Genomic DNA, 18,813 nt, shown 5'->3' on the forward strand with positions numbered 1-18,813 from the left:
GTCCTAATTTACCTTTCATTGTACTAGATGTATTCAGTACCATTTTAACTGAGATACTCTGCCTTCGATTGTTGGCCAGCATTCTATGACATAAGACTATAACACCACAGATCAAGAACAGAAGCACAGAGTAATTCATAGACTGAGCCAATGGACCATAATGAAAATATAATGTAGTAAACAAATTCTGAAATACTGCTTTAAGGCTATCATTACAATTGCTTAAAACTTCGTTCTGAATTCAAATGATCACTAATTAAGCCCAGAAGCCTGACATAAAAAGTGACCAGAACTTTCTTTGTGTCTCTCTCCAGTGAAAAGGGCTTGCTTTGATGCATTTACAGAACAAATGGATGCACCATACACTTTCCAGCTAAGAATACCAAAAAGCTTAAAGAAGCAGTTTCTAAATATACAGGACTGATCATACCCTCCTATAGTTAAAAATAAAAAGTCTAGTATGATATATGTACTATATATAATCTATGACTGGATATATTACAAACACATATTAAGCTCGTATTTACAAAGAGTATGTAAAAGTAGCTAAGTCATAAGCTACATATTTTCTTTCTTCCAGTAGAAAAAAAAAAGTAGGAAAAAATGGATGAAAAACTACTAGGAAGTGAAAGTGAAACCAAGATATTTAGGCCATACATTTCATTTCTTTCTTGAATAAGTGAAAAGTTCTGAGTTAAAAAGAAAATGTCCTACATTAAAACCGCTGCTTTTTGCCTACTCATGATACCTGGTTTTGCAGTGAATAGCACATTGTCATCATTATTTCAATACAGAGAAAAATAAATCAAATTATATCTTCCAGGAAAATCAATGTGCTTAGTTTCATAAACAAAAATAGGACACTGACCTGCAGTTACTCTGTGAACCCAGTTATGCAGTACTTCATTTAGGCAAGACTTCTTACTGAGCCTGGCGCCCATGCAAGGACTACAGAATGGAAAGCAGGATTTGAAAGCAGGATTCCCTTCCCATATGACCCAGAGAACAAGGAGGGATGGGTGAAAAAAAGCACCCTAACATAAAGCCAATTTTCTCTTTGTGTATGAGTTTAACTGGTTGGTTTTGCGCCCTGTATTTTTAGTAATATTTGCATATTCGGTTCTCTTATTTTATCAGTATTCTCTGCTTAAGTTCAAATAAATTTTGTGTTGTAGAAACTCAGTTTTAGCACCCCTTCCATGCCAGCTTTCAGTATATAAAAATGTATTACTATTTATTATTATTACTATTACTTAGTTGTAAGAAGGAAACAGAGCGAGTAGCCGGCAAAGCTGCACGCTTATCCCCTCCACTGCTCCCCTTTGATGTAGGTGAGAACAGCAGCCGTAGGTCTGGTTCTCTGCAGCCCTTTGGAGGTCGAGGAAAGGATTGCCACATTACAATGTACACCCTTCTCGCGCCCCAGGCTGCTCACAAAGCCACAAAGCTGGGAACTGAGTGGGAACAGAAAAGCGAATAGGTGAAGCCAGAAACAATCCTTCATGGCTGTTTCCCAAGATCTGGACAGGGTCCCTGCTCAGAAATGCCTGCTTCCACCTTGGTAGTGCAGATCTTTTTTTGCAAGCGTCTGAGCGAGTTAAGGAGCTGTGGCCTGCAGACAACTGCTGAGCTTCACATCCCTTAGTGCCACAGTGCAGCAGCAACCCAGCATGGCCCTGGCACGCTGCGCAGCCCCTTGGGGCAGGAGGCGAAGAATATCGCCAAATCCAGCTAAAGCAACAGTGTGTTTGGGGAGGTGGAATGCAATTACAGGGCGTTTGGCCAGAGCACGTGTCTACAAGTCTATGCTTTTGCAAAAATGTTATGGGATCTTTGATGGCAAGAAGCGGTCAGGATCTTGGTTTTTCATCTTATTTGAAAGACAACAGAAGCAAGAGTAATGTGACTGCTGGTTGCCACCCCAAGCAGGACTCACCAGCAGCTCTGGAGACAGCGTGCTGCTTCCTGCAGAGCCATACCCAACTTGCCCAGAGCAGCTGTGGGTGCCCCATCCCTGGCAGTGCTCAAGGCCAGGCTGGATGGGGCTGGGAGCAGCCTGGGCTGGGGGGAGGGGGCCCTGCCCAGGGCAGGGGGGTGGGACTGGGTGGTCTTCAAGGTCCCTTCTAACCCAAACCATTCTGTGCTTCTCTGACTCCACACTGGAATGCCCACGGCAGGTGTCATGCTGACAGCGAGCATATGATGGCCCCTTGTTCTGGGGGAGAGCGAGGGGTCTGAATGTAGGACCCGAGTCCATCACATCCCGTAACGCAGATTACGACAGGCAGGGCTCAGCTGCCTCAACTTCAACTCTGCAAGCCAAAATTGTACTTAATGGAATATTTAATCTCTAATATTGGTGCCGTGTACAAAACAAAAGAAAGACATGAGCTAGATTTGGCTTTGGTTTTGCAAGGAAACAAAACCAAGCAATAAGACTGAGAAAGAAGGAGCTGGCAGCAGACAAGTTGCCATCAGAAACTGGTGACTGCCCTCCTTGATGGCAGCTCTACGATCTCAGGGACTGCTCCTGTAGTTTCCTAGCCAAGTCGACAAGCATGTGGGCAGAGGAGGGGAGATGATGCTTAGCTCATATTACAGAGTATTTCTTTCATTTCACTCACTACATTAATTAGACAAAGTCAAAATCTGTGTTTCACCCACAGGGATTTCTGGGATGGAACTTTTTCACCTGGTCTTGTATTTTTTTACCAGGGGTTCATCTCTAGTGTAGTACTTTAATATTTTTGTCCTCGACAGTAATAGACTTATACAGTAGATACAGTAGCTTAAAATGTTAATGTTATTGAAATACATAACTTGGGATGTTAATGCTCTATGTCAAAGTATTCAGATGCTGTTCCTGTTCATATGGTCCTTCCCATCCATCCCCCCAAAGCTTGCTGCTGGCTTTACAGCGACGTCAGTGGTTCTCGGTCACAGGCCCTCCTATTTACTCCTGGTTTAACTTCTAATTATTTTGTCAAACATCCTCCGTCTTCCCCCAAGGCTTCTTTATCTCTTTAGATGGTCTTACATGATGGCACTTTCAAGCTCCATTCCGGCCATCCATCAAGGAGAAGTGGTGTTACCTGGGCCTGACAGGGATTCCTAGGAACTGACAGCAGCAGTCTACCACTCTCTCTGTGGATCAGTGCTATGACGGGACACAGAAAATCTTTTTCCCAGATACCTGTTTTCACCTGGGAAGCGCAACACCAACTCACTGCCACATCCTATGGGGCAGCGTCCTGCAGCCACCTCAGTCTTCCTACAGTTTTCACCACTCTCCCCCAGTACTCTGGATCATCCTTGCCCAGTCCTCCCTCCTCTGCAGCCCTGCTCCATTGCCCTAGTCTCGCATCAGGTAACTTGCTAGAGCTTTCCTCTTCTGGCTGCTTCTGCAAGTTCTTGGTGTCCTTGCCTGGAGACCCAGTGCTGGCCTGAGGCTTCACCGTTCTGAGTCCTAGCTGTGCCCTTCCCTGCATGGCTACCAGGTGGCTCCCGTAGAGTTTCGGTTCTGGCTTTTGTTCTACCTGTATTTCATTCCTGGAGGTTTCCCAGCGCTACTTGCTCCAATGGGATGTAAAGGAGAGGAAAGGCCACAACCTCATAGGGCATGGCCCTTGGTAGCTGCGAGGAAAATTCTGGGTTGTATCCAGTCTAGCTGTAATTTGCAGGAAACCTAACCACTAAAACTAATAACAGAAACCTCTACTGAGATTTGGACACACTTGTGTAAATAAAATTTTCAAGGGTTTAGACCCTGGCCAGATGTTCACATCATTTCACAGACAGATCAAAAGCACAGCTTTGATACAAAGACTACTCACACCAAACTTTGCTTGAAAGCAGAATGACACCAAACTGTATTGCCAGAAAGGTTTGAAGAATCTGCAAACCATTCATGCAACATTTTTTTGCCAAACCTTGTTCTGGCTGAAAGCAATAATGTTGGTGAAATCAAGTAGAAGAGTATTTCTGGTAAAAAATCTGTATCTATTTCCCCTCACCTCCTTTGACCAGGTACACAACTAATGGAATACACTCAGAGAGGTACACACTGCTGGTCTTCTGTTATCATACTCAATCAATAAGAACAATTTAGAGCAGCGGTAACCTCTCCATGCATACTTCCATTGTCCCAAGGGATCAATATAATCAGTATCGCAGCTGGCTGGTGAGAATTAATGAGATTATGATAACAAAAAGGCAAGCTTTCCAAATTTTTTCTTAGTGTGTGCCAAAACATCATACTTTTCTACCTGACCATAAAGGACAAAATAGCAATATTTAAGAATATTGTATCTATTTTAAAGAAAGTATATAAAAAGTATGTTTTTATCTATGATTTCTTGAACTTTAACTTTCTTTGTGAATACAGTATTTCCCTTAAAAGCAGCTGTGAGATCTGACTTCTTCATTCTTGGAAAGGGGCCATACATGTTTAATACTGTACCAAATTTTTCTTGATTTCTCCTGAACAGGACTGCCATTTCCAAAAACCTTGCTTTTGTATGATAGCAATACTTGTCTATTCATGGCTAAAATAAGCTTAAGGGATATAGCTGATGATCATGCATGTGTATTAAAAAAGCCAAATTAATAGTCTTAGGAGTTATATAACATGTTTACTGAAACTGAAAAAGCAGAATCCAAGTTCCTGCCCTCTCTCCTGATACTCCTCTTGGATCCCCCCTTGAGCAATGGCATCAGGCTCTGCACCCCCACTCCCAGTCTATCCGTAGGACTGCCATCGCTAGCCCGTTCTCAACAGCTTGAGGCAAAGACTGTCTTTATGGTTACAGTATATTTTAACAGGTCATCTAGTTCCAGCTGCTTAGAAGTAGCTACACATCTCTCAGCACACATCATGTCAGGTCTATTTTAAGAGCAGCTATAAAAGACAGGATCAGCTGAATGCGAGCGAGGAGCTATAGAGCACTATTGGCATGCAGACTCCACTGTCACTGTTTATTTACTGATGGAGGGGATGTGGGAAGACTAAGCATTATGAAAGGAACAAAGATCATTATAATTTCTCCAATGTGTATGGGAACACTCACATTTTACCTACAGTGCTAGTAACAATTATGCTTTAGCTAGCTAGTTAAATAAATGAATTATATATGAATCTTACCTGGGAGGAAATGAGATGTCCAGTTCATACAATCTGTCTTTAAAGACTGACAGTTCTCTGTCAAATTCTAACAGCTATAAAAGATAGAAATAAATGTATTCACTCTTTAATGTTGAAGCGATCAAAAAAGGCTGTATCATATAAAAGGAAATAAACAGTCACTTTGATTACACACCTTGAAGTATACCCCTCATATAATAGGTCTTAAAACATAGTGTAAAACACTCAATACTATTTTGATACATAAACAGTTCATTGAGAGAAGTGTTCAAAATGTTCCTTTTCATGTCAGTGAAACACGTCACACTGGCTCTTTACAGCAGTGACCTGTATGTACACTCACTCTTTCAAATGGCTGAATTTTTTCAAATTTTATTAGCAATCTTTTCAACGATAAACAGACCAGCATTAAAAAAGTACAGCAAACTGATATGCTAATCAGACCACAAAAATGCCAGCAAAAGGTATCATATTACTTTATATTATCTTTAGCTCAGATAAGAAGGTACAATAAACACAAGGATGTGCACATCACTCTTCCTAAGCAAAGACAAGCAGTGGTTTTGTACACTTATTTTGGGTGGTGCATGTCAGATAGCAAAAGAGGTGTACGTGACAATAGGTAAAATGTGTTCCCAGGCAGCGGCCAAGATATAATACTGGAAGCAGACATTTAACAGAGATGTTCATAGGTCTAGATTTAATGTCCTGTATAAATATTAGTCCTTGCCAAATCTGTTTTCCCCTGGACCTCTAGAGAGAAAATAAATATCTGCAGTCTTTTGTTCATAAACACAAACCCACTCATAACAAGTCAATGATAATCATCCACATTACACCAATAATTGTTCTGATAGACGTAACAGACCTTATTTCAGAACCAAGGTGGGTGTTAAGCCTGACATCTGAGTGAATTAGCGAGTTAAAAGACAAAAAGCTCATAATCTGTACTGTTACTTGCCGTCACTCAAAGTGCCACTTTCTATTTTGACAAGCGTGTCATCCAAACAGTGTCCCGGATGATGGTGGTGTGTTTGCCCACTGTTCATTAATCATGTCCCATCTCACAGCTGTGCTGATACCATTGTATGAATGGCAGAGGTTCCCAAAGAAATTAGATTGTGTCCCTCTTTCCCCTCTGCCACCTCATAAATCATTCCTGAAATGTGCAATTAGCAGCTACTTGTACACATTAATTATCTGTGTGAAAAGCAGCTACCTGAACCACCTGAACTGCTGATTAGCTGCCTCTCTAAGGCCCACCTGGCTTTCCTCAGTTTCTAGTTGCTGTGCCGCTGTACATACGGACTTTTACTTGAGGACAACGGGCAGCCAGCCCTATTTCAGTGCTTCTGACATCAAACTCTGTGATGGTGTGCTGGACAAGACTTTGCAATACAAACAACTGCAGATAATTTGTACATGTTTTAATGTCTGACCAAAAGCCAAGATGTCTGGATAAAGACATATAAACGTCTGTGTGAAACTTACAGCATGTATCTAAGAATAGGCTCATTGCTAAAAATGTTGGGATGGTTCAGCCACTATCCTTACTGAAGCAATCCTAACACACTTCAGTAAAAAATGGTTTGTTGTGCATGTTTCCAGACTGCGATCCTATATTTAAGCATGTATAGATAGATGTGTAGCCACAATACATGCATACAAACTGGCTATGAAAACAAATGTTACCGCCCCTCTCCTGATCCATTTGCTCAATGTGAATCTAGCATAGAAGAAAAATCTACCATCCTCAGCCCACACTTTTCTTTGAAATGTATGTCTATTAATACAGTGCAAATACATTTTTCCTACCGTTGCCAAGTAAACAGATCAGAGCAGGAAAGTGGAAGCACTGGGATAAAGAGGGCTATTTCTGAAGTGTGAAAACTGCAAGGACTGAATAAAAGAACAATGCTCCATAGAACACAATGGTATAAATTACTCATGGGCATTCCAAGGACTGGCGATGTTACACAGATGCATTGTTCTCTCACACTAATTCACACTTCCAAAATTTTATACATTCAGATTGCTCTTGTTATGAGGATATTTGCAAACTAAATGAAGGCCAGGGTTTAGAGGACTAAACATTCAGACATGCGTTATTATCCAAAGAAGTTTCTGATGTGTTTATTTGCTGCAGTTGCTTGTTTAGTTGTGCCTGTGCTATGCAGATGAGCTGCTGACACTGGTGACAGAGAAGACGGATAATAGGAACAAGACTGTATTGTGTGCTGTGCTCTCTATCAGTTCCCCAAGGTTCCCCAGGTAGAGGGACATCTTTAACCTGAAATGACAAAGCCAAAAACTCACGATGACCCAGCTGGATGTCAAAGCCCAATCAGGTCCTCAGAAGAAATATTTAGGAAATGCTTGTTGTAGACAATTTATCCTCACGTGTAAAATAGTTAAATATTTTCACTGGATTATTTGCACAAACTTTTATTTCATGCTATGTTTTAAATAATGAATTTTAACAAATTATTTATTTTTTCCTAGATATTAATGGACTATGTTACAGTACCTTCTGTTCAAATGTGTCCACAAACCTCGCAAACAGACATCTGCTCATTCTTACAAAGGGCAATGATAAGTTACTTGTCTGTTTGGGACTGCGTAGTGTGAACCCAACCAGCAGCTTTTCCTTATTTACCTGGTGGCACTGCAGACAGTGGGGGAGATGCGGGGAAGAAATGATGAAAACTTGGAAATGTGCATTCTGAGAAAACTCATTAATTTTTCAGTAGAAGAGAGCATGTTCTAACTGTTCTTTCAGTACTAAAAAAACTTGGCTTCTCATTTAAGCCTGTAATCTCAAAATGAAGGATTATTGACGAAAAACCAAGATCTTGTCACAAACAGTGACAATGGTACTGTCCCTCAATGCAACTTAGTAAGAGAAGGAAAGGCACCTGGCACCTGCATCATTCAATTGTATTTGCTTTAGGACAGGTACATGGGTGTCTAGAGCTCCTTGGCACTATAGAAAATGAATGGAAAATAATGTAGGTCAGATGACACTGAGAAGCAGTCAGCATCTCACAGGCTAATGCCTGTATTTTTAAAGCATATTAACATTGTACTTAAAAAAAACCCACCTGGAACACACTATTCATGGCAATTTTCAGCACAAATTGCTCACTTATTTCCATACTGTACACTAAACTGTGTTGTGGATAATGTCATTGCTCCAACAGTAAACATGAGCATATCTGTCACTGTAAATGCCTTAAAAATGACAAAGAAATGAAGTTCAAGCCTAGAAATCAATATATTGTTCTATTTAATTTACCCATTATAAGATCATCCTTAAGAATGAAATCTTTAAGGTGTTACATGATGTGCTGGCCTAATTTGAGCAATTACACAGAGATTTTAAAATGCTGTGGCTGGAAGTTAATTCCAGAACTCTATGTCACAGGCAGTTCAGAAGACTGTTTTTTTTCCCCCCAACTCAATTTGACCAATGTATTTATACCTAAATGGTATCAAGAATGATTCAGAGCCTATGTTTTATCTGCTGTAACCACTGAGTTGCTGATACTATGTCAAGATACTTGCTCTACAATGTCCAGTGACCAGCCTAACATGAATGTTTGATTAACATCTTCCAAATGAAAATACCATCCGTATGTATGAGTAATATATCTATAGTTAGCTAATACCCCATGAGACACAGAGATAATATGCCTCAGGGAATACAGCCTTGCAGTGTGTGTGAGAAGGCACACAGCGTGCATCCACTGGCCTGTGACTGTGAGAAAATACTCATAGGGCAGAATGTGATTTTAAAAAACAGGTTAAACATTGATAGGATTTTGCAGTCTGAAGTTATGTATTTCTCTTTAGCAAACTTCATGAGCCAAATGCTTCAGTTAGTTTCTATACTCCAGCTCCTATTGACCTGAATGGGAATGGGCTGGACAGCAATGAAGTGCTCTGCACAGATTTAAAGAATGACTGCATTTGCAGCAAAGGATACATAAATATATTCTCCCTATTTAATTTGAGTAGAATCAAAAGAGTTTAAGGCTGTTGCCTGTGTCAGTTGCAGTGCCCATCACCTCCTAAAGGAATTACTACAACTGTTGTTTTTCCACGCAACTGTGTTGTCTATAAAAGCTGTTGAAAACTTTTTTTTTTTTTTTTCCCCCTCCTTTTTTCTTGTCTGTACTATGACATACAAGTGCATTTACAGACAAGGGCGAAGGAGAATGCCACACACAATACCAGGGCACGTGGTCCTTCAAGGCACTGTCTGTGGAACCCCTACGACACTCAGTAAGAAAAAACTGAGTAGGAGCGGCTGGATGGTCTCGGTACTGTGCGGGGACACCAGTGAGCTCCCTTGCCCCAGGGCTGCAGTTCACTGTCCCCACAGCTCGTGTAGCTGTATGTGGTTAAGCAGCGTGTGCATCAGCCAAAGATAACAACTATTTGGAATACTGTATTTTGGTATTATGTAGCCTGACAGTAATGGAAGGATTAGCCAGTTGTAGAAAAAGTAATTTTGCTTCCTTCAGTTTAAAGCAGTGAGGCACTTTTAAAAGGTCAATGTCCATTGCTATGCTGCAATGGGCCACCTTGGCTAAAATCACACACGTATGAACCCTTTAAAACAGGGCAACTTAATTCAGTCATTGGAGTAGAACAACAGCAATTACTCATCAAGACCTACAGACCAAAGTCAGAGCATTGGTAGATCAGAAGGTGATATTAGCAGCATTTATCAAATCCATCTGCAGGGCCCACCAGAGAATTCACAGCTGTGAAAGGGAAATGAAGTTTCAGACCAAAAAGAAGAGATGAGCATACAGAAATGACCTTAGAGAATTAAAATATGTGGACACTGGTCACTGTAACCTCTTTTGCTAGTCTTTAATAGTACACAATTTTTTTCAAGAGACTTTGGAAATACAGTAATTTTATCCAGGTTTCCAGTCAAAGAAAAATATTTAGAAACTGATTCAGCAGCCTACTGACTTCAAATAAAGGTCTGTGGAAATGCTGATCCCCCCCCACTTATCCATGAAAATGTCATACACAACTCTGCGCTGGCCTTATTTTAAAGCTACTGTTTTCTCTAGATAAGACTTTGTAAAACAACCCACTAATAGGTATTTTGAATCTTCATTTTCCTTCTCTCATAAAGCCATTCTTTAAAATCACATTTCATAGAAAAAAGCCAAAATTGTTGAAATAAATGTGCCACTGACACTGCTTTTGTATATTATTATATTTCTGAGAATTTGTCTATACATCCTGAATGGCAGCACTGTCATAAACTCCTGCACAACTGTGGATGTATGGCACCAAATATACCTTTCTTGGCACTAGAAGAGTTAGGCACAGGCAGTATAAGACTGTCAGCACTGAAGGCTCCCCATGACTGTACTAATTCAGAAAAACTTTGATTTCAGTGGAAGTCCCCCAGGAAAATGCTGTTTTGTTCTTGTTTTGACAATATGCCTCTCTCAGGAGACATTCTGGTGGCTTAAAGGACACGAACATTTTCTAATATGTATTCCAACTTTTCAGAAAACTGTTGTGGAAAATCCATTTAAAAAATAATTCTGTTATGGAAATATTTACATTACTTAACATGTCTAGAAAGAACCATACTTTCCCTTGATGTCTATTGATCACTAGAGTAATTACTGGAGACTGCTATTGGCTCTGTCTCATTAGAGCTCCCTTTTCTGTCTCCCTGCCCAATTTCTCACATTCCCACATTTCTCATCCTCCTCCCACCCCACAAGCCTGGTTTGCACTGCAGGGCCCAAGCAGGCAGGGGTGGAGATGGCTGCAGCTGCACAGCCTGAGCACTGAGGACCACAAGGCACAGGTCCTTTCCTAGTGGAGAAACAGGACTGTGACACTAGATGCAGTGAAGCGGTACTGACTTGCCAAAGTGGTGACGTGTTCAGCTGATGGGTAGGGTGGTGAGTTCCCAGTACACTGCAGAGGAATGTGCTTGAGACTCGGCTTTCAGCTAGCACCAGGGTCTAACACAAACACTTCTCAGAGCTTACATGCTGCAGTGTTTCTCAGTCTGAAAGATGCTTAGTGCCTTTATGATGTCTGTTGGTCCTGCAATCCACACACCTGAACACTGATTTGGATAAAACAGTGCTTTCCAATTATGTACCCATTACATTTTTCCAGTGGAAGTTGTAGCCCTTTTAGACATTTCACATGCTTGGATTTTACATATAATCTTGGTTTTCCTAATTGCCCGACATGGAACCTTTTAATCCAAGTCTGTGGACTTCACACTGAACCTACTAAGATGGGTAAACTGGAAGTCAAACATGCTGCTGGCATCTCCCCCAGGCTCCATCACCTCTCTGATCTGCAACATGCAGTAGAGAATCCAGATCTTACCCTGGGTCATTCTTGCTACTTGAAAAAATCCCACAATCAGAATCCTGTTGTACTACTCAGGTAATTAATTCTCAATAAGCAGACTAAACTTAAGTATATACAAAGAATAAGCTGGTTAAGAAGTTAAAAGTATATGCTCTCACTCATGCAGCAGCAGTTACCCCCATCACCATTCCACTGACAACAAAAGTGTCTTTCACACCCCAAGAGCTCCTTGCTGAAATGCTGCTCTGCAGAAGCAAATGCATCCCATCCCTCCTGTTTCACAGTGCCTGAGGAAGAGCTCGAAGCATCTGAAATGCAGCACGACTGCTCACAGCTTTCAGACACAAACTACAGCTCCCATCATCCTGCGCTCCAGCCTGATTTCTCCAAGGAACGTTCTTTGCTCTTTAGTACATCAATACAATGTGAAAGCAATGAGGACCTCTTGGCGAGTGCCAGTTCTCAGTGACTTCACCAGCTGGTCAAAATCTGTATGCATGCTTCCCATTTTCTAATGGGAAAAAGTAGATTTTGTCACTCACTCTCCTGGGATTCCTGTGCTTCTCTCAATTTAAAAAAATCTGACTCTGCAAAACTGCATTCATGCAAATTGTCTTTTCCAGCTCTTTACACGAATAGGTACTTCAACATCACTGTAATTAACTCATAAACTGTGAGCAATAGTTTGTAATATAGCTTATTCAAAATGGCAACAATGACTGAGTGGATGCTAACTTTAAAACCAAGATTCTTGTATTGGGAAGAATATCCTGCTTGCAAATGTGACAGATTCAATGGATTTTTTTATTAGACTTTACATGTATGTTACTGCAAAACATAACATGAATTTGTATCATTAGGGAGTTAAAACCGACATGCATTGTCCTGTCAAATTGTCAGTCTATGAGCTGCAATTTGACAAAAGCATAAAAATATATGCAATACAGTTCTAGTATTACTTGCAGAGTGATAAAAAAATGGAACTTTCATGAAGAAGGACTATGATCCATATTTCTCACTTGGGCAAAGCTCCCACTGTGGGTTGAACCGTCCCTGAAGCAAGGTCTGGCTGGCATGGGGGTTTTGGGGAACGGGCAGGACCCAAGAGGCACCTGAATGCCAGGTGCCCTGCTATGGGGGGTGTGTGTTGGGGAGTTCCAGTTATCCACTTTGTCTCCCCCACATACCATCAGGCACCTTGAAAGGTCATCTGAAACTTCCAGACACCTAAAATTTCAGGTGCTTGTTTCCCAGAGGGGATTCACATTCAGACCCCTGCTTCTCTGGAGCTGCAGGTGGGGTGCCTGGGAGGGGAAGGCAAGGCAGGCATGTCTCCTGCTGAGCCTGGGCATAGGCACACAGATGCCCACAAGCAGCAGGACAGTGAGAGATGCTGGAGGCCACTCTTGGGATCAAAGGAGATGTGGATTCCAGGCTTTGCTTCCTATACTGTTTTTCTTTCAACACCTATGTAAGGTAAAATACACACGGTCCTAAGACCAGGTACCGGAACCCATGTCTCTGCATCCTTGCAACTGACTGTCCCACTCATCTCTATCTGTACTTTTTGCATGAAAGTGTCCTTAAGTATTACATTTCGTGTTAAACTTACTATTTGCTTCTATATGTGTGTGTGCATACACCTATGTGCATGCAGGCATCCACCTGTGAGGTTATGAGGGGTACCTGGAGAGTGCAAAAGAATTAGGCCACTGCAGAGAGTTGGTGAAAAAACCCAACATTAAGCACCTTTCTATCTTTATTTGGATTGCTGTAGACTTCAGGCAAGATGTGGAAGCCTAGGTAGGGTGATTTTGCATGTGCATAAATGCTAACTGTAAGGGATGATAGTGAGATCCATAAACTCTTGAGGACTGGAATGCAGGTGCAAACATTGCCTCTCTGGATATCCCCTTGCATGTTGTAAAGGTTTACAAGGGTGCCCCCAGGCCAAAGCATGTTAGCAGATCATACCAACTACAGGCTGGTTAGAGAGTGCAAACATAGAGGTTGGGTCTCCTGTTTAGACTATTCTTAATAAACGACCAATGCTTACAAAAAGAAATATAGCACAGTACACCTGAATTAGCCTTAGGCCATACAATAGCTGTGTAGAACAGGACAGGGGGACAAAAGGTCATGAAATATTTGTAACTTTGTGATATGGGCAAATTCTACATCAGAATACTTCATTTATTTGGAACATGAAGTTGGCAGTAAATAGCTAACCCAGCACAACACAAAAAAAACCATTTGCATTTATGTTTGCTAGTGAGAAAAGATTATTGATAATATTTCCTACCTCTGTCATTACTCATTTTGCAGTTTATCCAACAGTGTATCAACTAACCACTAACTTAAGCAAGTGCAATTCCAAGCAAGGGAATACTGGTTTTGAGTAAAGGACTTAAGGCTGAAGCCATTTTCCTCCTCCTACTTTATGAAAATCAGGTATCTCAGATGACCAACTTAAATAAAAGAGGCAGTTTCAGGATGCATATGATTTTCTTATGACCAGTTCTAGGTAACAATGGTCCTAAGCAATCAATTTCCTTCCTCTATTCTAATTTGCCCTTATACATCATATTCAAGATTTTATCTGGACAGGGGCTGGTTGGCTCAGTGGATAAACCTCTGCCTTTTCACCTCTGGGATCATGGTTCAAGTCAAACCCTGATGAAATGCACTTGATCGTCCTAATCTAGTTCTTAGTGGACAGTATTCCCATTATCTTTAAAAGGGTCAGAGCCAAGGCCATTGGGAAGAGTGCATTGTGCTATATCTTGTCTGTTGATTAATACATTTTCAGTGATGCCAGATCCTTAACCTTCATGAGCACACACATTCTCACAAAAAGCTTAATAAAGGTCCCTCATGGACTAAACCTTCCTTCTCAATTTGTGTATCATGTCAGGATTTCCTGGGAATATAAAAAAAACCAAACCAAAACCCACTCATAATTTCAAAGTATGTTTGCCTGAACTGTTTGTAATAACACCTCTAAGTTAATTAGCATGATAACAGATCACTTTAAATCATTACTTGGCATAGGGAGAACAAGACCTTTATAACTCAATCCATTTCTACGGCACACTATAATTTTCTGAGGTACTGATGTAACCAACTGATACGATGTATCAGCTGAAGCTAAACAGACACACAGAATAAAGGGAATCTACCATCTAAGGCTGATCTCACTCTTCAAAATATAGAAATTGCATAAGAATGTGCTCTCCATAGAAGTTTACTGTTTGTTCTCTGCACCAAGAGGACTGCCGAAAGCAATGTGAAGCTTTTGCTTTGTTTTTTCCATTATAATAACAAAGTAAGAGATGGAATCACTTCCATTTCATGAATATCTAGGCTGGAGATCACTGGGCTCTTCCGCATAGCTATCTCAAATCTGTTTTGGAGTCAATGCTGGTAACAACAATGGTGTCCTCTAAACACCTGATTAGCAGGAGCTACTGTGTGCTGACACCCTTGGTCTGACCCCTGCTACCTCCGAGCAGCAGAGGAAGGGGCCGCAGCCGAGCTCGCGGCCAGCCAGGGTACGTATCTGCCCAAGGGCAGCAGGTGACAGCAGGCGCAGGGGTGACCAGCGCAAGCACAGCTGCAGAATTAGTTGCCTGTTCCATCAACACCAGTGCAGAAACAAGGGCTATGATTTTAGTAGGAATAAGAGCAGGTTCAACTCTTCAGACGATTAATCCACTGATTACTTTTATTACACAGCTGTGTCCAAAATCTTAAGGACAGTTCACTAGTTTCTATCTGGATTGACTCTTTAATATGGTTCATATGAAAGATAGGAATGTATGCACCACTTCTCATTCATGATTGTGGTTAAAGATTATAAAATAATGGCTAATGGTTAAATCATTCCCCTGTAGCCATTACAAGTTTGTACAGTCTTACTATATATTTACTGAACTGACTACTGAAGAAATAGCATTTAGCTGGTGGTTCTTTTGTACAGATCAATAATGTTATAATTTTTAATTAAATTATTATCACCCACTTGCTTTTCTTTTGATTGTTTGGAAATTAACAGGGAACTCCCCAACACCAGGTACTTTGAAAAAAAAAACACTTACAGCCTGATTTACCATAAATGATTAAGGAATTAAAAAGAAAAATAGTAAGTGTAGACTTATTCAAGTACACCCTGCACACTGAAAAGCACCTCCTGAAAGCACCGACATGCTAATTTTTATCACTTGAGAGCCAGCAGATGCAAAGCTATGACCAAGCGTTGTGTGAGTAGTGTACTGGCAAGTTAGCATACGGTCAGGAAGAGTGGGCAGCACTGCTCCCCCTCAGGAAGCCTGTTCAGAAGGCCTGGGGGACTCCTCGTGCTCTCCAGGTGGGTGAGGATCAGGGGGACAGAGGAGGGGTGGTTGGGATATGGTTGCGGCTCCCAGCTGGGGACTGCCACCTCTTGAAGGATGCAAGCAAGCAGTTCAGATTAGAAAAGCCTCACCTGTCCTTTGCCCACCATTCATGGGCAAGTCTCTGGAGCAGGAGGACAGCGCAGTGCTGCACAGCACAGCCTGGCTACAGCCTACTGGCAAGGTCAGAGGTGTTCAGCTTTTTCTAATTCAAAAGCAACAACTTAAACGGGAATCTGCCTGCCACTAAGGTGAAACTCTGCGTGTTGTACCTTGTCCCACCTTTCTCACTGCTGCTTTGCAACACCCTTCCCCATAGCATCTAGACACAGGAGTTCTGTTGTAGTTACCAGAGTTACACCCTGGTCCACCTGATGTAATATGGCTTTGATGTACAGTTCAAACATATGGAAACACAGTTTTGTACTATTGCTACAGCTATTTTCAAATAGGTTTTATCTTTTTTTCTATCCCTACATAGCTGGATAAATCTGCATGTTCCTTTCTGAAATAAAATGACACAGAATGTTCATTTGCACTTTCAGGTAATAAATATAGGTAATTGCTAAGCTAACTTTGAAATAAGCTACAGGTAAGTCTGGATAAGCTACAGATTAGTTTGGAAAAATTAGACCTGCCAGATTACTGTATGTGCTTCAAACTGCATTTCTGTTGAACAGATAATTTGTATCTATATCAGATTTTTCATAAAAAATACTCATTTTTATAAATATATCTGAAGATTCTTTTTGTTGATTACAATGTAAAAAAGAGGGAATAACTGTGTATGGACAATGATAAAGTAGCCTGTTGATAATAAATATTTGTCAGGTCTTGTCACATTGGTACACATTCCTATGTTACTGAAGAGACACCACACTGATAAAAAAAAAGCCCTTAGAAAAATCAATGGATTTTGAGCTAAAGCAGCTGCTAAACACACAGAAAACATCTTTATCCAACAGCCATAGTGCTGTGAAAATTCCCAAGCCTTGCACTGGTACAGCTAAGGAAAATTTAATCTTCCCAAATACTCATCAGGGCACTCCATCCTGCAGACCTGACAGCCCCACTTATAATTAATTATACAATTTCGATGGGAATATCGACTAAACAAAGCTATAAATCATAGAAAAAGTCAATAGGCATGGACACATTCAATCATGTCCCGACCAATGATTACTACTCTTAAAATACAATAATTATTTTCAGGAGCCAGCTTGAATTAAATTTCTGTCAGGCTGGTACAAGACCGGTGGTTGATGAAGGATGCGATGGATTTTTTGGGTTGAATTCGGCACAGAGACATTTATCCTTTTAGATAGGTAGTTTGTTTTTAGTGATCATGGTGCTGCGTGTTTAACTAGACCATGAAGATTAGATTATCTCCAATGGCTCATTATATCGTTTATCTTTTCCTTCCATGTTTGATCTGGAAGATTTCCCGCTTCTTGATGCATGAATGAAATGACTGCTGATTTTGAAATGGAATGTGCTTAAGTGGGACTCTGCCTATGCCTTCACACACCATGTCCATGTATGTAAAGTCAACCAGCAGCCATCGAAATAGCACTAGGACATGGTAATCAGCAGCAACAAGAACAGCTTTGCTCAAGTTCAGGAATGTACTGGGAAAAACTAAAAATGACAAAACGTTTCAGTTGTTCAAAAAAAGAAAAAAATTATAATAATAAAACACATAGAGGAAAATCTGGGACTGGAATAGGATTAGTATACAAACATGAATTGGGATTAGTGTTATTACTTTGAATTAAATGTCCGCAAAACTGCAAAACATCAGTGAAAGAAATGTTACGTACTTCCCAAGGATGCTTTCACCTTGTAAATTAAAAAACAAATAAATCAACCAACCCCAAACTAAGTTATCTCACAGTAACTGTGTTTTTAAGATACGTTGCCTACACAGATATTTCTCATGGTGAGCGTACATGCCACACATGAAAGACGTGCTGTGAGAAGGGACAGCAGCTCCAATGAACAGGGTGGACGTCAACACATGTTGAAAGGAGAAACAGATCTTCACTTTCCTCATGAGTCTGACCCATCAAACTCTTCTGACCTCAAGAAATGAGTGAGATCTCAGATGCTCACATGGAATTAACCTCCTAGGTATAAGTCAACTTAAAACCAGAGAGGGTAGTAAGGCTTCAGCTGTCCTCCTTGCCCTAGATCCTTGCAGACATCCCTCTAAAAGAGCCCACTTCTCTGTGAACAGCAAAATAATAAGCTGTAGGTAGAGGAGAAGAAAAGACAGAGGGGAGAGTCATGGATTCTGTGTACCTCCCATCCTTACACAAAAAGCAGCAAATGCTGTGCGAGCAGGCACACTGTGCAATTGGTACTGAGTATAAAAAAACGGAGAGGTGCAGACTTGGGCACAGATGAAGGGGGTCTCAAGAAAGCAGAGACATGGGAGATAAATCCTTTGTCTTTATTTATTTTGGGTATGGGGAAGGAAGATAAAATTCAGTCACCCTGAGGAAAGGACTGAAGAAGGAAGGGGAATTTTGGCTAGCACATCAGCCTGCACAAATGACTTTGACACACAGAGTTTCTGCAGAGTACACAAAGTTTTCTGAAGGTTTTCTTTGTCTACTGTAGCCTGCCTTATTTATATAGCTCAGAATATTCAACATATGAATAGCATTGGTGTGCACACACATAGGGAGACCAAAATCTGACACAAGCCAGCGTAGCTCTTCTGATGTCAGTGAAGTTGGGCCAGTTTCCACAAGCAGAGAGTCTGGCCCTTGACATCCACATCAAGGCTTCCACATGCAATATGCACATTCCTGATTTTTTCTGTGTGTAACTGCTTGGGGTTTGGTGTTTTTTTGGGGTTTTTTTTTTTATGCTTAATATTTTTCCTTTAAATATATAAATCTTAAG

General features: G+C 40.9%; 1 protein-coding gene across 2 annotated transcripts in view; it reads right to left on the reverse strand.

The window, feature by feature from the left end:
• Positions 1-18,813, reverse strand: part of INPP5A (inositol polyphosphate-5-phosphatase A) — a 257,164-nt gene that overhangs the window by 20,319 nt on the left and 218,032 nt on the right. For both annotated transcript variants that reach the window (XM_055800651.1, XM_027784683.2), the window contains exon 12: positions 5,141-5,214. In XM_055800651.1, the coding sequence (XP_055656626.1) occupies positions 5,141-5,214 (74 nt within the window). The remainder of the gene's footprint in view (positions 1-5,140; positions 5,215-18,813) is intronic.

This window comes from Falco peregrinus, chromosome 1 (genome assembly GCF_023634155.1).
Source record: "Falco peregrinus isolate bFalPer1 chromosome 1, bFalPer1.pri, whole genome shotgun sequence".
NCBI classification, from domain to species: domain Eukaryota; kingdom Metazoa; phylum Chordata; class Aves; order Falconiformes; family Falconidae; genus Falco; species Falco peregrinus.